We start from the raw sequence: 24,749 nt of genomic DNA, 5'->3' as shown, positions 1-24,749 counted from the left end.
GCTCACTCTTTGCAACTCTCAATTACAGCCTAGGGATAATATAATAAAAACTCCTGTGTCAACCTAGTAGAAGGCCCAGTCAGAAGGCCACTACAGTAAGAATGGTTTGAGGTAATAATGGGCTGTTAGAAGACAACAGAAGAAGGGACAAATCAAAGAAACATCTCAAAGGGGGAAAAAGACAATCAGAAATTTGCTAACAGGTTGGGCATGGCGGCTGGCACCTATAATCTCAGCTCTTTGGGAGGCCAAGGCAGGCGGATCACTTGAGCATAGGAGTTCAAGATTATGCTGGGGAACACAGAGAAACCCTGTCTCTACAAAAACACTTAAAAATTAGCCAGGTGTGGCGGTGCATGCCTGTGGTCCCAGCTACTAGGAGGCTGAGGCGGAGCTTGCAGTGAGCCGAGATTGTGCCACCGCACTCCAGCCTGGGTGACAGAGTGAGACTCCATCTCAAAAAAAAAAAAAAAAAAATTAATGTTACATTTTTTTAGATGTAACAATAAATGGTGTTAAGATTATATAGTAAAATGTCCTTATTTTTAAAGACATAGGTGTAAGTATTTCGGGGTAAAGTGTTACGATGTCTAAAACTTACTTCCAAAGGTTTCAGAAAAAGAATACATGAGAGATAAAAAGCAAATGTGGCAAATGCTAACATGTGATGAACCTAGGTGAAGGGTATATAGAGGGTCATCTTAACTTTCAGTAGATTTTAAGAATTTCTTTCAGGCTGGGTGCAGTGGCTCAAGCCTGTAATCCCAGCACTTTGGGAGGCCGAGGCAGGCGGATCACTTGAGGTCAGGAGTAAAACATCAGCCTGGCCAGCATGGCAAAACCCTGTCTCTACTAAAAATACAAAAATTAGCTGGGTGTAGTGATGGATGCCTGTAATCCCAGCTACTCAGGAGGCTGAGGCACAGAGAATTACTTGAACTTGAGACGTGGAGGATGCAGTGAGCCGAGATCGTGCCATGGCACTTCAGCCTGGGTGACAAAGTAAGACTCAGTATCAAAAAAAAGGAAAAAAAAAAAAAGAAAATCAGAGAACACATGTACTCAACTATTTTATGGTGGGTCACAAGCTGTCATCTCTATTTTCTTTTTGATAGAAAGATTTTTCCAGTCTGTTTCTGATAGCAAAAAGTCAGATTATATTTTTCATTATAAACTCACTCTAGAAAATCAAGCCATTCAGCACTGCAGTCAAGGACTAGCTGCTCCCGGAGCTGATTCAGATGTCTGTAATTTTCTACAATAAAAGGAGAGTGAAAGCGGCTCACAGCTTTTGTGCTAGAAGAGGGGAAAGAACACAAATAGGAAATCAAGGTTAGTAAAAAATCTGAAATGCCATCACTTTAGAAAATTAAAGTAGTTATTTATTATTCTCTGATGAACCTTGAAAGTAAACAGCTGTAAACAGAAGAACATTCTTTAATTATGGTCCTGAACTCTACTGATTCCAAAGAATATGACTTTGCTCAGGAAGCCTTTTAAAATGTACTTCAAATTATACCCATATGGCAAAGTCAGAGTTTAGAACTTTTATTTCATAGGCAAAAAGTTTTTTCTTTAAATTATACTAAGTGAAAATGCTCTTTAAAAAAGATCAGAAGCATGTATGGTAAAAGAAAATAAGACAAAGCTGGGAGGTAGATACGTTGGTGAAGGTTGTATTATTCTTTGTTTTATGGGCTTTTCTGTATGACTGAAGTATTTCAGTGAAAAAAGAAAAATAAAAAAGCATTACAAAGAAGAGCAACGCATTAATTCAGGAGGCAATTAAGAAAGAGATACTGGATACAGGATACTGTATCTGTGCAGATTCACAGTGGCTCTGGATGGGAAGAAATACCACATGCTCCCCATCTGGGCTTCAGTATCATCTCTGCTCTCTGTTCAGTAGCTACAGCACAACATGGGATGCCATGGGTCCCCAGAGAAGCCAGGTCGAGGCTCTGGTCCTGCCACTTACTTACTAGCTATGTGATTTGGGGCAAATGGAACAGACCTTCTCTAAATATCACTTTCCTCATCTATGAAATGGGGATAATAAGATCTACCTCATAAGTACTGTTGACAGGATCAAACAGATAACACTTAGGAGAGCGCCTATAAATATTCAATAAAAATTAGTTCTTTTATGGTGGTGATGGTGGTGGTGGTGGTTGCCGTTGCTGTTAATGCTGCCATTATGATGATAAGTCTTCAAGAAGAAAAGGTCAAGATGTCTGGTATTTTTTTGCTCCCCAACTCTTGTAACACACTGTTGCACTTTAATTTGCCAAGTTGCTGGATTAGGGGTGGGCCTTTTGCATTCAAAATCTGACTCCTGATGTTCTAACCCATCTCTGTCAAAACCCTATGGCCAAACAGATAAACTGCAATGAACCTTTCCCTAACTATCTTATCTGTCGATTTAATTTACATTACTGAACATCTGAAAGATGGTGTCACTGATTTATGCCTTGCTTGTTGCTTTAAAATTATATCATCTAGACTTCTATGCCAACATATTTATCAAAGCTTTATCTTCTGGAAAAACTCATTTAGGGAGATATTTCGGTTATTGTTGTAGATAGACTAACATGGTTTTTGGTAATTTCTCTTCATAATGCATATTTCGTTCATTAGCTGTGGTATAGGACAAAAACAGATAAAGAAAGAATGCCTGCAAAAAGAGAAAACATCCCCTATAATCAACAATACTAAAATCTTAAGTACAGCTTCTGGTAGCATTTAAAAAAAAAAGATGGTATTAGAATGAAAGAAATCCATGCCTGTGCCTTCAACATCTGATGATGTGGCAATGGATAATAAACATTTTCTTTTTAAGTTAAAATAATAAATTACTGGGAGGCCAAGGCAGGTGGATCACTTGAGTTCGAGACCAGCCTGGCCAACATGGTGAAACCCCATCTCTACTAAAATACAAAAAAGATTAGCCTTCTGTGGTGGCAGGTGCCTGTAATCCCAGCTACTTGGGAGGCTGAGGCAGCAGAATCATTTGAACCCGGGAGGCGGAGGTTGCAGTGGGCCAGGATTGCACCACTACACTCCAGCCTGGGTGACAAAAAGAGACTCCGTCTTAAAAACAAACAAACAAACAAATATATATATATATATATATTTGTATTATTATATATTTTTGTACATATGTATTACATATATTATATATGTAATAAATTAACAATCATTCACACATTATGTCAAAATTTCCCTTCATCCTTAAAACAGAATGCCTGTACGCTATTACCAGCTACTAGTCCCTCTTCTACCATCTTAGGCAAATGTACCATTTTCATCTCATGTTTGTGCAACTTGTTGATAACAGTACTAATAAATATTCCACAAAGGATACTACTCACAGCTGTATATACTTCCCTAATACCTTGTCTTTAAATGAGTCCTCTCTTGGAGATTAGGGTCTAACCAAGGAGAAAAGGCAGAGTCCCAATGTGGTTCTCTAAATTTGTTTTTGATTAATTTATTTTCATCAATTCATGATCTGGGTTACAAAAAAAGATGTAAAGAATTATAATAATTATGTGCCAAGGAAGGCATTAAGAATAAAGAAATGTGGAGCTCAGTGAGGTAGAAGATGAAATTGTAGCTTCTTAAAAGAAATGTCAGGCATAGCATTCATCATGAAGTAAAAGCAACTAAATTAATCTTACAATTGAAGGTTCCTCAACTTTTCTTCCATGTGTACCCTGTGCTATAAAAATAAAGCAATAATTTACAAAACAAGAAAACAAATGTGTAAAAATAAGATACTCTTTTGAAAAATGTTTTAAAATCAATGATAAAGAGTTAAAAACAATGATCTCCTTGGTTAAAAGTTCCGTAAGAAAGGGCAGGGCACAGTGGCTCACGCCTGTAATCCCAGCACTTTGGGAGGCTGAGGTGGGTGAATCACCTGAGGTCAGGAGTTTGAGACCAGCCTGGCCAACAGGGTGAAACCCCGTCTCTACTAAAAATACAAAAATTAGCCAGAGGTGGTAGTGCCCGCCTGTGGTCCCAGCTACTCGGGAGGCTGAGGCACAAGAATCCCTTGAATCAGGGAGGCGGAGGTTGCAATGAGCTGAGATCATACCACTACATTCCAGCCTGGGTGACAGAGCAAGACCACATCCCCTCCAAAAAAAAAAAAAAAAAAAGTTCCATAAGAAAAAAAAAAAATAAAAAGAATTGCTTTTAATTTCAAGAATGTGGCTACTATGAGCCCAGTAGCACATAGATATACAGATGTCATCATAATGCATTATAAGAAAAAAATTTATTTTAAACCTACCTTCCAACCTTTACCCAATCAGTTGGTATACAAGATACAGCAGAGTTCTTTATTTCTATCATAAACTAAAACAAATACAAATAAACAGATATTTAGATGAGTAACCATTATATATTTTAAAGCTTTCCCCAAATTGTGGTATAACAATTTATTATATATTGTTAAACACTCAAGATAAGTCCAGTATCTTTTTCAGACTGTATATATGTCAATACAGACAAATATTATTAATTAAGGGTTCACTACTTGGGACAAAGTACAATTTGTATTGCATAAAACATTTGTAATACTTGGGCTTTCATGTTTCTAATATTGTTCTATGTATACTCTGAATGATGGCTTTTTCATTAACCACCTCTTTCATTTATTAATACTCACTTATCTTAAGAATTCTATTACTTATAAAAGATTGAATTTCTAAGTACATAAAATTTTAAAATATTCAATTACTAGATGTTACACCAGTCTGAGATATGATCCTCCCCTATTCTGAACAGAGAGGATTTTTAGGTAGTTTTTATCCAAGGAACCGAAATCCTCTAAAAGTATCTTCACAGGAAAGCACTGACTTCCCTAACTATAAAGAGAAGAAAGTATTTATTCCCATATGAGAGTTTTCTTTTTCACTTATATGAACGATAATATCTTTTTTTTATTTTTGTGGGTACATGGTAGTTGTATATATTTATTGGTTACATGAGATAGTTTGATACAGACATACAATGCATAATAATCACATCAGGGTAAATGGGGTATCCATCACCTCAAGCATTTATCTTTTGTGCTACAAATAATCCAATTATACTCTTTTATTTAAAAATGTACAATTAAATTATGATTATAATTACCATGTTGTGTTATCAATACTAGGTTTTATTCATTCTTTCTGGTTTTTTTGTATCCATTAATCATCCCCTCATCCCCTCCACCCCCACTACCACTACCAGTTTCTGGTAACCATCATTCTATTCTGTATCTCCGTGAGTTCAATTGTTTTAATTTTTAGCTCCCACAAGTAAGTGACAACATGCAAAGTTTGTCTTTCTGCACCTGGCTTATTTCCCTTAACATAATGACCTCCATAATCCATCCATGTTGTTGCAAATGACAGGATCTCATTCTTTTTTATGGCTGAATAGTACTCCATTGTGAATACGTACTACAGTTTCTTTATCCATTTGTCTGTTGATGGACACTTAGTTTGCTTCCAAATCTTAGCTGTTGTGAATAGTGCTGCAATAAACACTGCAGTGCAGATATCTCTTTAATATACTAATTTCCTTTCTTTGGGATATATACCTAGCAGTGGGATTGCTGGATCATATGGTAGCTCTTTTTTTTTTTTTTTTTTTTTTTGAGGGACCTCCAAACTGTTCTCCACAGTGGTGGTGGTAGTATTAATTTACATTCCCACCAACAGTGTACAAGAGTTTCCTTTTCTCCACATCCTTATCAACATTTGTTATTGCCTGTCTTTTGGATAAAAGCCATTTTAACTGGGGTGAGATAATATCTCCTGTCATTTTAATTTACATTCATAACATCTTTATAGATCCAACTGTGCTCTGCAAATAAGGTTCTCTGAAATCAGCCAGGAAGCAAGTGAAGTTCTATCACACCATTCATTTTTAGCCTTGGTTATATATTACCTCTTCTCAGTGTGCTTGCATTCCTGTATTATTACAACCAAATTCAGGCTGGGCACGATGGCTCACACCTGTAATCCCAGCACTTTGGGAGGCTGAGGCGGACAGATTACCGGAGGTCAGGAGTTTAAGACCAGCCTGGCCAACGTGGTGAAACCCCATCTCTACTAATAATACAAAAATTAGCCAGGCGTGGTGGCAGGCACTTGTAATCCCAGCTACTCGGGAAGCTGAGGCAGGAGAATCACTTGAATCCAGGAGGTGGAGGTTGCAGTGAGCCGAGATCGTGCCACTGCACTCCAGCCTGGACGACAGAGCAAGACTCTGTCTTAATAAAAAACAAAACCAAAAGCAAAAAAACTAATTCAATGATTCATTTAAATAAATTTCTAAAAACCCATTTTGAGCAGAATGGAACCCAGAAGCTGTGTGGTTATAATTTTGAGAGAACTATGAGAACTTTTTCACATTTATCAGTTTTATTATATGCACATAACTTCAGGTATTTATAATGTTCATATTAATAACAGTATCAACATGGTTCTTGAATTTATTTTTCCCATTAATAGAAACACTGTAGCTTTTACATTAATTATATTAAGAATTAGTGGCTAATCTAAAAAATTTCATCCTTAGAAAACTGTTTTGAACTAGTGATGCCCTCATGTATAGAGAATTAATACAGTTTCAAATCTGCCACACCCACTTAAATAGTTAAGAGTCTAACAAGCCTCCTTTGGCTACAAAAAGTAACTTTTGAAAAACCACAAAAAATATCATTAATGGGAAAGATAAAATCACTTTTAAACTGTGCTAAATAATTCTGCTGTTTTAAAGTGTTCTACCAAAAGAAATGTTGGCCTTTTTATAAAATAATTCTGGAAAAAGCTATGCTAAAGGCAAACAGCAAAATTCAGGAACAGACTGACTGGATCACTGATATTTGGGAAGGACACATCCAGATGCATAATGACTAACACAGAGCTCCACAGGAGTTACTGGCTAAGGGATCGTGGACATTTTGAACAAGGAGCACCTTGGGAACAGTTTGGACCACAACTATTCAATCTGTAAGTATCAAAAGTTCTACTCTAGGACCACAATCGCTACAGTGGGCCACCATATACAGAGCCAATACAGTGCCAATGCAGGGGAGGAAACCGCGAGAGTCAGGAAAGCACAAGTTAAACTCCTCTGGTCACATCCTCAGACAGGGTCTGGTCCTTGGACTGATCCTGAGTGTCCCTTTTCCCCACTCAGCAGTCCCCGAGGTTTCAGGCTGGGTTCCTCCTCAGAGTCGTCATCTGCTAGCTTTTCTTCTCTTCTATACTGATGATGAGATACAATATTTTTTTCCTAGCTATTCTTTTTTTCAAACATTCTAGGAATGAACAGGTAGGCCTTTGGTTTAAGAATTTTATTACTAAAGAAAAGAAAACTGACATAGAAAAATAGCATACATTCCTGTAATCTTAGAAAGCTCTCATAGCAACTTTTCCTGCTCTACAGTTCCTGACTTTGTTTATTAGGTGTTGATGTGAGTAGTCTGCCTTGATTCATTATAAGCAATCTCTCATATTCTTCTCCTGGGACCCAATTCTGTCTTAGTTAAATGTCAGATATTGTTACTCAATCTATACAGCCTGTGGTATCACTGGGCTGGCAACATTGCTAGGTTTGCCGAAATTCTCACTCCAGAAACTGCTGTTTTCTCCAGCACCACACTTAACCCATTCCTCCACTCCCCCACTTTCATTCTCTTAATTTAAGGATTTTTTTACTATATTTTAAATCTAAGTAAAAAGTACTCAGATTTAACAGATTATTTTCCACATTTTATACAAAGTAAACAGGTATTTGGATATGCTGCATGCTGTCAATTAATAAAACTTTCTAAAGATTTTTTCCAAGATTTTTCTTTTTCCCTTAGTAATAATAATACTTATCAGTACTGCCCCCAATGTCAATATTGCCCCATTTCCATTGCATATTTCATTCAAGGTTAAGAGATAATTGGTCCATATTCATAAAATATGATAGAGACTGTAACAGAAGCAGTACGCTATGTAAACTTCTGCTTTCATTACATACACACAATTCATACATACACACACACATTCATACATACACTCATTAGATAATACATAATAATGTATGTACATTATTACATAAAAATATAAAGTTTCTGCTTTCATTAATTTCTTCTAAGCCAATACTTACATAGTCAGACACAATAAGGCATCACACAACAAGGCTTTAGTATTCTAATGAGTATATAAAAGCTGGGAAGAGGTGAAAAATGAATGTTGTCAAAATAACACTGGATTAACAGACTGGCACATTTATCTAATTTTAGTAAAAATAACAAGATCCACATACCATCACATGGATCACATGGGGCTGCTATAATGGGTCTTCTAAGGTTATTACAAAAGCCATATGTATAGAAATAAAATGTCAGAACAGAAAGGCATAAAGAAGCACCAATAAATGTAAAATAAGGGTTTTCCCCTCTGCCTCCCTCACTTCTCAGAGATAATCATATTTGATGGAGTCTGTTCCTAGTCCTTTAAGTACCTCTAAATAATTTGAGAATACCATTAGTCCTTTTTTTTTTTTTTTTTTTTTTTTGAGACAGGGTTTCTCTCCGTTGCCCAGGCTGGAGTACAGTGGCACAACCACGGGTCACAGCAACTTCAGCCTGTCAGGCTCAAGTGATTCTCTACCTTAGTCTCCCGAATAGCAGGGAGCATAGACACATTCCACTATGCCTGGCTAATTTTATATTTTAGGGATGGTGTCTCGCTATGTTGCCCAAGCAGGTCTTGAACTCCGGAGCTCAAGCGATCCTCCTGCCTTGGCCTCCCAAAGTGTTGGGATTACAGGTGTGAGCCACTGTAGTCTTTTTTAAAACAGAATTTGATTAAAACAATTTTGAATATTTAGAATTCCTTTGGAGTTCCAATGAATATAATTATTAATTTTCAAAAGGTTTTCTGAAAGCAATTTTGTATTAACATTCTACTAAAATCCTAGAGGAGATTATTAAAAACCAACAAGAATCCATCTTACTATTAATAACGAAGAAACTTTGTTCCTCAAATTCATCAACTTAACCTAGTAAAGATAAAAGATAACTGATCTTCCTAATAATTTTTAATACAATTAGTTGATCTCCATGCTGTACTTTTTCTTAAACCTCAATGTCACATTCATAATGAATAACCAGTCTATTACCTCTTATGAATTCATGATAATTTTCTCTCATTTTTACTCAAAAACTGCCAAATGAATCCAGGACCGTCTTTCCAAGACTTAAACTTTATTTTATTTTGAATACTATGAGCTCTAAAATATCTAGATTTTGTCAGATAAAATCCATGGTGTTGAGAATCCTTGTGTTAATATTTGGAATTAATAAATGGAATGAAATACTGATATTAATATAATAGAAAGACTAGAGTCTGGCAGAATTGGGCTGGATTTGTGCTTCGGACCTTGGGTAACTTATCTAACTACTCCAAACCTCAGTTTTCTTTCCAACAAAACTGGAATGACCCCTTTTGGCATTGTTACAAGAATTAAATAATATATGTAGGCACCTACCACCGTTCTAGACTTTAACAAGTACTTGATAAATGGTAACTGTATTACTATTATTGTTATTATATGAGTAGTATAAGCATAGCACTTTATGATTAAAACGCACTTCCATGTATTTTAACTTAATTGGTCTCCATAATAGTCTTACAAGAGAGGTAACTCTTCCATGGTCATATAGCATGTAAATGGTAGAACTGGCACTTACAGTTAGCTTTCTCCACTGTAAAAAAAAAAAACAAAAACATGTAGTAGAAAAGGCAGCCACTTTTCTACTACATATCTTTTATTAAAGTAACTAAAGCAGTGTTGATCATCTGATTTTAAACCAATAGCCAGAATAGTGGCCTTTAGGCCAGTTTTCACTTTGCAAGGTCATGACTGCATAGTAAAAACAAGAGTTACAATTAAATATTTGGTATTTGTCTGTTCAGACAATAAACATAAGTATAAATATTGTCAAATAATTTTTCTGTTATATAGAGCTCCATGTGGCATTGTGAATGTCTGCTGAGTATAATATCTTAATAATTTTAGTTCAGAAGACAGGTTGACTTAATGGATAAATCTATGAAATAACACAAGACTAATAAACATTTTAATGAACATTCTCAATTAATGTAGAGCTTCTTATTTCAAATAACTATACATTCAACAATCTTTTGGCAAAACACACAAAACAATGTAAATGTTTAAAAATTTGATTTGAAATTAAGTTCTTCCCCACCAGAAAAATATCTATTTTTAAAAAATCCTGAATAAAATGCTCATTCTATAGAAGTTAACCATAAGTTTCCTAATTTGGTATTTTAATAAAACAGAATTTCTCAAACTCCCTCAGTTTGAATCTTCATATTTTATTAAACATAAGATATAGGAGTAGCACGCCTCAAGACTCAGAATAGGATTGAAAAGTACAACCATATTTAAAGGCATACTTCTTCCTTTTCTGGTTCTCATTCAGACATTACTATCAAACTTTAAAAAGAAGTACACACCCCCAAGAAACACATTCTAAACAGTACCATAATTTTATGGAAGACTCACTAACTGTAGTTTTTCACTCTAGACTTGTTTTTTTTTTAGCAGCTATACTCTTAACTTTAGGAGGAAGCCCCACTGTTTAATCACTGTATGAGCCAATCAACACAGGCTTTGTATCATTTCATCATCTGTAAGGTAGGGATCAAAGACTAACTTCTCTTTCCTGGATTTAGAACAAATGAATTCTATAAGTTGCTATTCATAGTAATTGAGATTTTCTATAATATAGTTTCAACAGATAACGCTAATACACATATAACATTAAGTTGCATTACTTTCACAAGAGGCTAATAAAACACCATCATTAAAATAATTCTTATCAAAACAAGTTATTACAACATATTTCCAAGGAACAAAACAGAAAATTGGAAAAGATAATACATATCCTATCCTCAGATTTTTATTTACATTTTAAAATAGCTTTTCTACTAGAGGAAAACTAATAGAAAATAAAAGTAAGTTTGACATTACCTCCTGTCCTGATACTGTCACATATTGTGCAGAAGGATTTTTTAGTATTCTTCGTATTTCTTGCAAATGCATTCGGATCTCGTCAATAACACCTTGAATTTCATCCTTCCTCTTTTTTATTGAAGGGAAGTCAGAAAGGTCTTTAAATAATTCAGTTTTATCCCCAACTCTAAAAAATCAAAAAATGCAAATACATATTCGAAGTTTATTAATTACAGCAGTTATCGCTTATTTTTCATAGTGTGATGAAAGAGGAAAGCACTGCAAGTCAGAGAAATGTGGTTCCAATTGTCACTAACCACTTATGGGTTTGTTTTTTAACTTCTCTGAGGATGGTCAAAATTACCCTAATATCATTTCTGCTTTTTAAGTTCATGATTCCCATGGTAAAACCAAGAGATAAATTATTTGTAGTTTGCCTATGCAGAAAACAAAGACAAATGGAAATGTCAAATCCTATTTCATTTATATAGAATGTTTTGTGCAATACGTTATAAAATAACTACCTTTTAAAGGATAACTTTGCTTTTACAGATTCTAAATATAAAGACATCTCTGGAAATATAGGAAATGAGTACAAGATATCTGACACTCATTTTGGGGTTAATAAACTACTACTGCTTGGCTTTGCCTGTGTTTTACCTTTCCATCATCTGATATGTGGGGGAGTACTATATCTATCCTAGATGGTAAACTGCCTAAATTTTAGATAGCAAGTATTCCAGCTGTAATGTAACACCTTTAGGGTCCAATCACATTTCTAATTATATATGTACTCATGCAACGTCTATTATTATTCTAGTAAAGATTAAGAATCCACAAATCAAATGGCAAATGCACTGAATTATACTGACTGGTGAAAAGGAAGAATTCAGGGTCTGGTACTTACTTGGCAGCTTGTTCATTGAGTATCTTTAAGTAATGCTCCACTGGACTGAGGAGTTCAGGAATTTCTAAAATAATGGTCCGGAGCAAGTCTGACTGAATGTGGGAATTAACAGCAGGTATTATTGCTTGAAATTCTGACTTTAGGTGATATAAAGTTTTGACAATCAAGAAGAACTCTTGGGTAGAACACTGAAAATAGAAATTTTTTTATGAAATAGCATAAGATACATGAAAATGAAGTTTAATTAGTGATCTTTTAAAAGTTAGAATCAGAATTGAGGAAAGTTTAAATTTTCTATTAACTAGTTAGTTGAAATAAAATATCACTGATATTTTCTAAATGAGGTTAAATACTATGTAATATTTTAAAGGTATAAAGGAAATAATTTTAGCTAATGAAAACAAAGCCAATACTTGTTTAGTATTTTTTCATTTTAAAATAACATAAACCATATAGCAAAAATAGGTTAAACAAGCTGAAAAATGTGAAGGATAATATCTGTAAGACATAACAGACACAAGGCAAAATTCTCCCAAACATAATAGGCTCTTACAAATTGACATGAAAAAGATGAATAATCCAAAGAACAATGGCTAAACAAACTGAATATGCAGCTCATAGAAAGAGAACAGCAAGTATGTACACGATTACCTTCATATATAAAGACAAGCAAATTAGAAATACAGGATAGCATTTTTCACTTATCAGAATGTCAAAGATTTAAAAGCTTCACAATAACCATGTAAAAGGATGTAAAAGAAAAAAAGACACTTTTATATACTATTAGCAGAGGACTAACCTTTTTGAAAAACAACTTGGCATGTCTTCATAATAAAAAAGTGCATATAACTCTTTGACTAAGCATCACTTTAAATAATTTATCTAAAAATAGACTAACAAATAGTGAAAAACATGTGTGTCTGAATATTCATAGTAGCACTGCTTATAATTTAAAAAGATGAATAAGGAATAAATATCCATCAGTCGGGATCTTATTAGGAAAAACTCATGCAGTGTGTTACTACGAAACAGCTAAAAGAAAATTAAGATCTGTTTGTATCAGTATAGAACTCCATAATTTCAACATACATTGAATATATATAGTATGTTTATATCATATACCATATTAATGTATATATTTTTATATATTTACATGGTAACACTTTCTTTGTGATTCTTTAAATGATATACATTATTCTATATAAATAAAAAATCTAAATACCAATAAAAATTTTAGGAGGTAACACATGTGACTTACTCTGGTTACCTCTGGGTAGTAGGTATGGAGGGGTGGCAGAGAGAGACTTTTTACCCTTTACTGTATACCCTTGAATACTACTGTAGTTTTTTTTTTTAACATGAACATGAATAATTTTTACATCATAGCTTCTGGTAAACAGAGTGGGTTAAACACAGGCATCTAATTTCTCTCCATCTTGAAACAACAGTTAAGAGATTGTTTAAAAAGGCATAAAACCAGCTGGACGCAGTGACTCACGCCTGTAATCCCAGCACTTTGGGAGGCTGAAGCAGGCAGATCACGAGGTCAGGAGTTCGAGACCAGCCCTACCAACGTGGTGAAACCCCATCTCTACTAAAAATACAAAAATCAGCCAGGTGTGGTGGCACTCGCCTGTGATCCCAGCGACTCAGGTGGCTGAGGCAGGAGAATCGCTTGAACCCGGAAGGCAGAGATTGCAGTGAGCCGAGATCGTGCCACTGCACTCCTGCCTGGGCAACACAGCAAGACTCCGTCTCAAAAAAAAAAAGGAAAAAAAAACACACTAGAAAAGAGGACAACAGAAATATGTTAGAAGCTATAAAGTAAACAGATAAATAGTAATTGACTTAAAAGATTCAAGGTACCTGAATTTTAAACTGTCCTTAAGGAAAACTGAGACACAATTTACATCAAGAATCCAAAAAGACTTGTGTACCAATATGGATTCTGCCCTGCTAGGGAACTTCTAAAAATATTAATAATATCTTCCATGAAATAGAAGATACTACAACCATGAAACAAGATGCTACTTTTAAAAAGAAAAAACATTTGGAGAACGAGAAAACAAAAATTCTTGGAAATTAAGGTATAATAGTAGAAATGAAAAATTCAACAGAAGAGGAAGTAAAGATAATGAAGTCATCTAAAACCTAGAATTTTATACCAATCCAAACTACCAATCAAATGTGAAGGTAGTAACAACAACAACAACAAAAAAACACTTTCAGACATGAATGTTTCAAAAGATTTACTTCCAATATGCTTTCTCAGGAAGGTTCTAGAGGATATACTCCACCAAAATGAAGAAATAAACCAAGAGGAAGACATGGAATATAGAAAATAAAAGATTCAACTCAAGGGAAGTAAAGGGAATCTAAGATAGTACTATACAACAGATATGGGGACAACCAGTCCAGACTGGATCCAGTTAGAAGGCTCTAGAAGACAGCTCAGGAAAATAAAACTGATAGAATGTTGGCTGAAAAGAACTGTCTTGAGATAAGAAAACAATTTAGGGGTAAACTAATAAGGCACATAAGAAATAGTATACATGAAATAGATTAAGGCTAAGAACATATTCAAAAAGGTAATTACTAACCACAAAGGGTGAAGTAAATTACATAAAAAAATAAGAAGTTAGGTCCAACTGAGCAAATGTTGAATTCTAAGTGTATCACGAGGCACTTTTCTCCAGAAAGACCCCCTCCCCACCCCATACAGGAAGCTAGACTGTACATAAATGTGAAACCTGGAAGCTTTTTGGCCACTAGTCAATTAACGATACCTTTTAACAAAAGTAAAGAACCAAATATAGACATTTTCAATATAATTTTGAATATTAACCTCTTGTGATTATTGTAATCCCAAGAAAATGATTAATTTTCCAAGCTGAGACATAATGTAAAGTTAAATCAGCAACAGAAGCAAGGTGAAAACCAGTAGTGCTTTACAATCATGTTGAAAGCCACAGGCAGCAGGTTGTTCTCAAGTTTCTTAAGCAAAAGAACTCAAAAGAAGCTGCAAGAAAGCTGAGGATGGGTAAGTGGCTGCTCCTGAAGTCACTCTCCAGGAGTTCCGCCCTACTTCTGGCAGCAACTGTCTCACTGGGAGAGCTTGAGCACAGACCCACAAGTATGGAGGCAGGGCCTCACTGGACACAGGATGGCAAGGACCCCAGCTTAAGTGCCACACTGAACATGCGGCTTTGGGCTTATTCCTGCCTAGCTAAAAAACGATTTTCACCTAGAAAATTCTGAAAACACTCTCCTCAACATTTGCTAAGTGTGATTATCCTTTAAATGTGTTCACCAGCCTTGGCAGTTACTTAAGAATTTCTTACAAAACAGTTCTTGAGCAAAGTTAGTATGGGTTCCTGTGACTAGCACTATTTACAAGATTTGAATTTAACATTTTGCCATCAAAAGAAATGTTTATTTTAGGCTAAGCACAGTGGCTCACACCTGTAATCCCAGCACACTGGGAGTCCAAGGTGGGAGGATCTCTTGAACCCAGGAGTTGGAGACCAGCCTGGGCAACATGGCAACACCTTGTCTCTACAAAAAAATACAAAAAAAAAAAAAAATAGCTGGGCATGGTGGCACGTGCCATTGTCCCAACTACTCAGAAGGCTGGAGGCTGAAGCTGTAGTGAGCTGTGGTCGCACCACTGCAATCCAGCCTGGGTGACACACTGAGATCTTGTTTCAAAAAAAAAAAAAGAAGAAGAAGAAGAAATGTGTATGTTATACCAGAATCAGCTCACTTGAGATCCTCTACCATTATCACCATAAAAACACCTATTGGTACATATTCCAGGGCACTTTCCACAAAACCATACAGCCTATGCTAACCACTTCCCACAACATCCAGTGTTCCTTCTCATTTTATGAATTTCACATAATTGGCACAATCTGTACCCAGGACATCACCCACTATGTGGTGTACACAGTAGAAGCTTATTTAGAGTAATCTAATAATAAAGAACAGACATATGTTTGATGGTGTGTTCATAGAGCCAGCCAACTAATCTATAAAACATTGGTTTCAAGCATTCAGCTTTCCTGAAGTTGGTTTGTTACCAGATCATTTCTACTCTTCACCCTTCAAACTAATCTTTAGGTACATTCTTGTGCAAACAAACACTAAAACAGCAACAAGGAATGGCTTCCAAGTGAGTTATAAGTTCCTTTAGTAAAATATATTTTGAAATTCCAAAATAAGTCATTCTTGCACTGCATACTGAGTTTTGAAACTTTTATAAATACACAAACCCTGTGCAATACAAACATCAAAGTAAGGTTTACAAAAAGGCAGGAAGGTGGAATAGAAATCACAGCCCCATGAACTGATGCTGCCATCTTGATGCCATGGACACTTTGACTTTGTGCATTTGAGTAGCCACTGAAAGATTTTCAGCTTTGCTTCTGTTTTCAAATCTCTGACATCTGTCAGTGAATCCTTTGAAGTAGTTAAGGCAAGGTGCCTGGAGATCTGTTGTTTAAAGAAGGTTAATATGCACCAATTTTCAGGCTCTGAGCTAAGGATACAAAACAACAAATGGTTTGGCACCCACATTGCAACTTCAAAAAGGTCTACCATAAAACTTGCGACTATCAGCACAGCTTCTGCTATTGCCAGCAAAACAATAACATGGTGTACCCAATAATGATGCAATAGGCTCCCCTGACCCCATAACCAACTCATGTATCTTTCTCCCCAGGATCAGTATTTCCAATTCTGGCTTGTGCATTGTTTTCAAATTTAGCTGAAGCATGTAAAACAGTTACGTAAGTCCTCTTGGGCACCTCAAGTATTCTTAGAAGCAGTACTTACCATTCTAGTAAAACTCTGTAGGGGTAAAAGGGGATGAAAAATATAGAAATACTAATGAAAAATTGGTCACAACTAAAATTTAGGCATATTGGCTGGGCGCAGTGGCTCATGCCTATAATCCCAGCACTTTGGGAGGCCAAGGTGGGTGGATCACCTGAGGTCAGGAGTTCGATACTAGCCTGGCCAATGTGGTGAAACCCCGTCTCTACTAAAAACACGAAAATTAGCCAGGCATAGTGGCGGGTGCCTGTAACCCCAGCTACTCAGGAGGCTGAGACAGAAGAATCGATTAAACCTAGGAGGTAGAGGTTGCAGTGAGCCGAGATCACGCCATTGCACTCCAGCCTGGGTGACGAGAGTAAAACTCTGTCTCAAAAATAAAATAAAATAAAATAAAATAAAATAAAATAAAATAAAATAAAAAAAAATAAAAATTTAGGCACATAAAAACGGTTTTACAGTAAAATTATTAAATTGGCAAGGAGTTACATTTGGAGGAAAAATAAAATTTGCTTATGAAAAGTGGCAACGAGAAAAAAAAAATGGCAGTCAAGATAACTACATCAAACATGATAGGGTCCAAAAGACACAGCCAATGAAAACACAGTCAAGAATCCTGGGTCTAAATACAGATTCTGTTACTAGCAAGTTACTAAACCTCTCAGCATCATCATATTAGCCAGGGTAATTCAAGTGGTTGCAGCATTTTATATATATACATATATATACACACACACACACACATACACATAGCATTAGATATAATTTCTTATTAGTAAGAAGGTAATAAAAATACTAACTTCTTAATGTCATAAAGTTTTGATAAGGAACAAAGAGTATAAGGTATGTGAATGACTTCTGCAAAAAGTAAAACACCATAAAGAGTTTATAGTGTTTTTTATCATTTAAAAATATTAATGATTTTTTTAATTTTAGGCATATTTTGAAGATAACCTTAACTATTTCCCTAACTGTGGAAAATGACTCATTTTTGCTATGACTCAAACTGTAAAGCTTAAGTGATAAAAATCAAAATAATCCTTTACTCACCTTCAATATCCAAGCTTGTTTGCATACTAATTACCACCACAGATGTTATACTAGCAGATTTTTCCTTAGTTTAAGAAATAATTTGTTCTAAGATCAAAAGAAGTAAGGTTTTTTTTTTTCTAAAATAACAAGTCTACATAAATTTCCTATTTTGATAATAGTCTGTACTTTCAGGATGAAACAGGAGAATACCCTATATTATAATAGAAGGGCCTCTATGTTGCTGTAGTTAAGGCACATGAGAAAACTTTATTCTCTATAATGGAAAAATTGGAATAACTCTAAATTGTACTATTAAAATTTCTGAGGATTCAGCTACTCTCGCATGCTATTTGTAAGACTTTACAAAATAAAATAATAATAGAGCTCTCAAAAGTTTTCTTTTAATATATAGTGTCCTCAAGCTGAAGAACACTGTCAGCTTTAATAGATTTCTATCACACTTACTTTTTTGTGATAAATGCTACAGAGTCCTCTCTCTATGTCAGGCAATTTACGTAGATGATTCTCTATCTGACCAAACACACTAGATTCTGAATGGAGAACTTCAGATACAGCATCAAGCCGGGCATTTATTTCCCTGTGAGAAAAGAGTAATAGCAATAATCAGGTATGTTAGGAATTCAGAATGTAGACATTTCCCACTCTAATGCCCAGGAATGTGACACAGCCACTTACTAGGCACAAAGGAAACTCCTCCTTCATATTGAGACAGTCAGGTGGGAAGGGCTCCCTGACAAAACTCCAATGGGTGTATGCATTGAGAGGAGGGTGCACTGGGGTGGAGACACAGAAGTTCATGCCTTTGGCAGCAGGGAGGAGCCTGGCCCCCACTCCTCCTGGGTGGAACCTGGGATTACAGTCTGTGAGGCGGGAAGCATACTAGCAAGATTCTCGCTCTGTCTTGGTGGAGAGTCCTTGTTTCCCTTTTTATTGCTTTTTGCCCAATAAATTCCATTTTTCTCCTCCTTCGAATTGTCTGCGGGCCTAATTTTACATGGCTGTGTGATAAAGACCACCCTCCCCCAACCCCGCTGTCTTTAGCTGAACTAAGGAAAAAGCCCTACAACAATGTATCTGGTCCTTCCATGCCTCTTATTATTATCTGAATCAAAGAGCAGGTATCATAGAAGGAAATTCACTAGCTGGGTTTGACAAAGACAGGCTCACCAAGCAAACACAAAGACCACATTTCCCAGTCTCCCCTGTAGTTAGGTATGGCCATGTACCTGAATTCTGAAACATGGGTGGGAATGATGTAAGCCACCTCCAGCCCTGACCCATAAAAACTTCCTGAATAAGCTTTCACATTCACCTAATCCCCTTTGCCAGCTAGGCAAGCTTGTGAGCTGCATGGTAACTCCATCAGCCTGAGTCCACAGTGGAGCAGAAAATCCACCATTCTTGGATCTGTTACCAACTGAACTTATATTAGCAAGAAATAAACTTCTAATGTAGTTAAGCCACTTAGACAGAGAATTTGTTTGCTGATAGCTTGCATTACCTTGGCTAATATAATAGTTCAACAATGACCAACAAGACGACTTAGTGGTGGTGGTGATGGCTGAACTGACCAACTGTTTGAATGAATTGAATTAAACATATTGACCCTGACCAACGATTGGGGAGTAGCAATAGAAAGTGCAGGGGATATGACATTCAGATACATAGAAGATCAGGGTTGCGGGATTTTACCAACGGCTACACCTTAAGTGATGAGTCAACTTAAAACGGAAACCTGATGGACTAAATGTATCCTCAATGAGATGTGGTCCATGAAGTACCTATAAACATCAAAGGCCCACACTAGGGATAATGGCCATCTGTAGTATTAAAAACTAAGATAAGTAAACATGTCTGGTGAGTAGTAAGTCCTCAGTAAGGATTTGAAATGTTTGTAAATGAATGAATGAATAAATAAACAAGTGGATGAAAGAATGAACTGATGTTTTGGGGGAAAGGAGGCATCAGCCACTGAATAAACATGCTGTCTCTCAAAATTCTGTTGACATCATACACACTGATACGAAGAGCAAATCTTAGATCAGGATCCTGGCTAGATTACAATCAGACCGAGGACTTTCGATTTAGTTGAATGCTTTTGTCTTTATTATCCTTAACTACCTCTGAGATCATGCCTTTTCATAATACAGAGCTTCTATACTAACTTCAAGCCTCATTTTTGTTCCATTTTTCTCTGGCTCATACTCTTGTATGCAGAAGGACCATTCCTTAGTATGATGCAGGAGAGCAAGACAGAGCTTTGTACACACAAGGGCTGGCTCTTCCATTCTCAGCAAGGTGGACTCTGTAATCCATCCACCACTCTCCAGCTCTACTGCCACTACTATGGTCTAAGTCAAAATCATATTGAAACAACCTCCTAACTTTCCTCCCCACTTCCGTCCCTTTTTCCAACTCATTCTCCACACTGCAGCCTGAGTGGTTTTCCTAAAGCCCAAATCTGTTCATGTCATATCTCTGCTTTAAATCCATCCATGACTTGCCATTGATCTTAGGTTGAAATCCAGAATCTTTAATTGTCCTAAAAAACAACTGATGCCTGTTTAGCTGTCGGGTCTCCCCTGAGATCATGTGTCACTCTCCTCCTCCTACTCTAAGTTCCAGTCAGACTGCGTATCTTTCAATGACTTAGTTACACCAAGCTCTCTGACATGGAGGCTTTCTCATTTGCTGCTTACTTTGCCTACAAGCTTATTTTCCTCTTCCCTACCACCCACCAGCTACACTTTGTCTGGTGAACTCCTACCCTCTCTTCCTCTGAAAGGCCTTTCTAGATTCACTAGACCAGACTTAATCCCTTTACTATCATTTCCCATACTACCGTCTTTTCTCTTCTCATAATGGTATTTCTTCTTCAATGGGAATTTACTACTTCACTGTCTTTCCTACAAGACTGTAAATTCAGTGAACACAGGGGTCATTTCTTATCCCTACATTTCAGGATAACAATTTGTGCTCAATAAACAGTTATTTGATTCAATTTCATTTTGAAGACTACATATAAAGTAAATCAAGATGAGATGGAAAAAATAAATTTTCTTTGCAAAGGGTTGTTGTGATAAAATAAACCAATGTTTTACTCTAACATTTACCCAAAATGTTATACAAATATAAAGTTTTACTTTAATAACTCACTCCTGCATAAATGAAAGATGACACCAATTGGAATAGACTAAGTTGATGCTACAGATGGTTTGAGGACTGATAAAATAATGCCATCTGTGAACGTATAAGACAGCCTACACAAATAGCTACTGTCTCAAAAATTAAAGGTTTTCTGAGATATAGAAAGATACGAGCAAGAGTTTAATAAAAATCTAAGTCATATTTATGAAGTCTACCAGAAGATTTTTTTAATAGATATAAAACTATAAATTTCTTAGAGACTCGAAAGGTTAAGCCAAGTTGGTTGGAATCTGGGAAAACATAAAGGAAAAGGTTTTTATTCTAGCCTAGTGCCAACACAGGCAAAAGCAGTATATTCACTATCAATCAGTTTGGTTTTAACCCAGCCTCCTTTAAGGACTACCTCAGAGGTTGATTCAAACCCAGGCTCTGCCATTTACCAATTATTTAGCCTTGCCCTAGTTTCTCCATCTATAAAATGAGAAGAGCAATGGGCCCTAACTCTTAGTGTTAGTACAAGAATTCAATGAAATAATACATGTCAGGTACTTAACATAGTACCTGCTACATCATGACAACCACTCATAAATGTTTACTGTTACCACATCGTTACAAATTTTGTTCCGTAGACACCACAAAGAACAGCATGGAAGAGGGATAAATAGCACCCAAAATATGAGCTCAGAAATAACTATGTGTGGACAAACCTTAGGGCATAGATATGTAAACAGGTATTTTGTGCAAAGTGAACAAGTGGGAATTATACAAGAAAAGCTAGTCCTGGGATCTTGAGTGCTAAACCTGACAAGCAGTAATGATCTGAAGCACTCGCTGTGCTGAGACTGGACAGTAGGTTGCATTGAGAAAGCACACTGTAACTATTAATAATTATGGAGGTCTAAATGGGCAGGGAGAGAGTGAAAGGGTATGTGGCACTGTTCACCACAAATTTCTCATCACTGCAGTTAGCTATAATTCCATCTTTAACTCCTATACGAAGATCAGAATGGAAATAAGCAAGAATGACTACATTTTTAAAAATTAAACAATTCACATACCTTAGAATTGTTCTTTAATGTGCAGTAGTAACAAGACCTTCCAAATAATTGTAATAAAACAGTATGTCAGGCCACACAATAAAGAATTATTATTTTAGTGCAATTAATGTGAGATGGAGTGATAGCAACAGGAAACAAAACTGGAAGAAGCATCATCAATTGGATGATGATAAAGATATTATTCTAAGATACCTGATAGTATTCTACGGTTGATCTTACTATACAACTTAAATTAACTGAAAGAAGGCACCTGAGTCATTTCATTCCATATACTGAACAAACAAAAAGACGAGGTCCTGGGGATGACAAAGATTAATCTTTACTACCAAAAATGCAAGGACTAGATGTGAGTGTCACTGGAGTCCTTCATATTTGAAGATAAACTAGGTGGTGATGTGAGTATCTACCATGTGTGGCTGTCACTCAGAAACACAGAGTGTGACCTATAGCTATTGTCAGTGATGGAGTCAGTACCTACTGGTTGGTACTGTGAAAATGCCTCTATAATTCAAACTTAAGATAATTTTGTATAGTTAGATATATTAAATAAGATCTAGTATTTGAGAGTGCAACAGGGTGACTACAGCCAACAATTTATTGTACATTTAAAAATAACTACAAGAGTATAATGGGAATATCTGTAACATAAAGAAATGATAAATGCTTGAGGTGATGGATACCCCATTCACCCTGATACGATTATTATACATTGTATGCCTGCATCAAATATCTCATACACCCTTAATATATAGACCTACTATGTACCCACCAACATAAAATGTTTAAAAAACGTTATCTGGTGGGGGTGGGGAGCTGAAATACAAACTGCTGGGGGTGTATTTTTTGTTTGGTTTCGTTCTACTGAAGTTTGGCTTTAAAGACGACACAGAACGAGTAAATTAAATTCAGACATTAACACACTGGTCATGTGAAATGGCTAAACGAACCACCTAAATAATCTCCTGTCAGAAACATGAACCACAGGCCCTTTCCTAGGATCTCAGCATCATTAGACCTATATAGCTTCACCTTTCACATACACCATTCATTCTTACATTCAATGAACAATTACTGAGTGCTTACAAAGTACTAATTGTACAAAGTGGTAGACATTAGGGCTATAATTGTTAACAAGAGAGCTTTGCTAGTCTACAAATAATTTACACTCTAGTGATGAATAGTAAAACTTTTAAAAAAGCATTACTGATAACAATGTAATAAGATCATAACTGGGTTATGATCTAGGTACAATGGGAACACAGGCCAGGAGTATCTAATGAACAAATGCAGTTTTAGGATCAGGGAGGATTTCCTGGGGGTAGCTATTGAGTAAAAGATTAGCTATTGTCTATAAAAGATTAGTGGAAAATGGAGGGTGAAGGTTAGAAAATGTGACCACAGGAGCTGGGATCCAAGGCTAATAGTCTGGATGCACATAAGGACAGTGTCAGGAATACCAGTTAGAAAGCTGTTTCAAAAATCCAGAGAAGCAACACTGAAGGCCTGACATTGCCACCCTATGCTGCATTCTAGGTAATTTCTTCAGGTATTATCTTGCATTTCAGTTATTTCCTCTATTCTTGTTTAACCCATATCCTGCTTTGTTGTTGTTGTTTTTTCTTTCCTTCTTTTTGGAGTATAAGATCCATTCTTATTTAAGTCATTCTTTTTTTAATTTCAATAGTTTTTGTGGCAGAGATGGTTTTTGGTTAAATGAATGAGTTCTTTAGTCCATTCAGTCTTAAAGAATTGTCTGTGGTTCCTTTTTAAATCAATCTGAGCCCTTTTGATAGTATTATTTTCTATGCTCATATTTTTTATTCTATTTTGTATTTTTTTAACTTGGTGATTTATGTGAGTACCATCAGACTGTTTTAAGTAAGTTTCACAGCTTGGAAATTGCCAGACCACACAGAGTATAAACTGAAACTGAAAATCTATGAGGGAGGGCCTGTGGTTAAGAATTCTTAGAAACATTTTCCTCAGGTAAGAATAGGTCGAGACGTATTTGTCACCCCTCTACTGAGACCACAGTCCTTTGAGTGTCTCACGTTACTATGGTATCTCTAACTTAAATGGACCCAAGACCCTGTCTCCTGTCTCCCACAAGGCAATTGAACCCCAATCCTTTTGATTACCAAGATCTGCAGGAGCCCAGAGGGCAGCTGCAGCAGTCAATTCACTTCCATTTCCAGTTCCTTTTTCCATCTGTTCCCTCAGTTTTTCCCTTGTTTTAAATATAGATTCAGCAATGTCCTAAAGGGATATTTGTTATGCTTGATCCAGCATATCTAGTTATTTCACATAAGGAGATATTTTATGACATTAAAACCACAGGAAATGAAGTCTTCTTATGGCATTTTTGAAGAGCGATATTTGGAAAATCCTCATTAATAAAGGCATAAAGATGGAGAAAGATAAAGCAGGAAGGGCCAAAAAAGAAAAGATATTTATCTCTTTCTCCTCATTCTCTCCAATATTCCTCTTCCTCAGCCCAAATGAAAGCTGCCATTTGCTGCAGGTCGTTTGTGCAGGTCTAGAGCTCACTGAAGGTCCTAATGTTGAAGAACAAAGCAGAGGCCAGCTAAAAGTTCCTGGATGTTAGTTAATCCCTATGCACTGACAGTCGGGACAGACAGTTGGGTAAGAGGCACTTGGGTTCATTTTGTTCTTAGCAGCAGCAGTTCCTCTTTTAAACTCTCATTCAACCC

At 36.1% G+C, this 24,749-nt stretch overlaps 1 protein-coding gene across 3 annotated transcripts in view; it reads right to left on the bottom strand.

Annotated features, from left to right (window-relative positions):
* MSH3 (mutS homolog 3) overlaps nucleotides 1-24,749 on the bottom strand; it is a 229,626-nt gene that overhangs the window by 101,202 nt on the left and 103,675 nt on the right. For all 3 annotated transcript variants that reach the window (XM_003261531.3, XM_030800806.1, XM_030800807.1), the window contains exons 13-17: nucleotides 18,278-18,410; nucleotides 11,948-12,135; nucleotides 11,059-11,227; nucleotides 4,298-4,362; nucleotides 1,180-1,296 (exon numbers count right to left, since the gene is read on the bottom strand). In XM_003261531.3, coding sequence (XP_003261579.2) covers nucleotides 1,180-1,296; nucleotides 4,298-4,362; nucleotides 11,059-11,227; nucleotides 11,948-12,135; nucleotides 18,278-18,410 — 672 coding nt within the window. The remainder of the gene's footprint in view (nucleotides 1-1,179; nucleotides 1,297-4,297; nucleotides 4,363-11,058; nucleotides 11,228-11,947; nucleotides 12,136-18,277; nucleotides 18,411-24,749) is intronic.

The sequence above is a fragment of the Nomascus leucogenys genome, chromosome 2 (assembly GCF_006542625.1).
Source record: "Nomascus leucogenys isolate Asia chromosome 2, Asia_NLE_v1, whole genome shotgun sequence".
In the NCBI taxonomy this organism is placed as follows: Eukaryota; Metazoa; Chordata; class Mammalia; order Primates; family Hylobatidae; genus Nomascus; species Nomascus leucogenys.
Note: the sequence above shows the minus strand (reverse complement) of the source record. Positions and strands in the feature narration are given on the sequence as shown.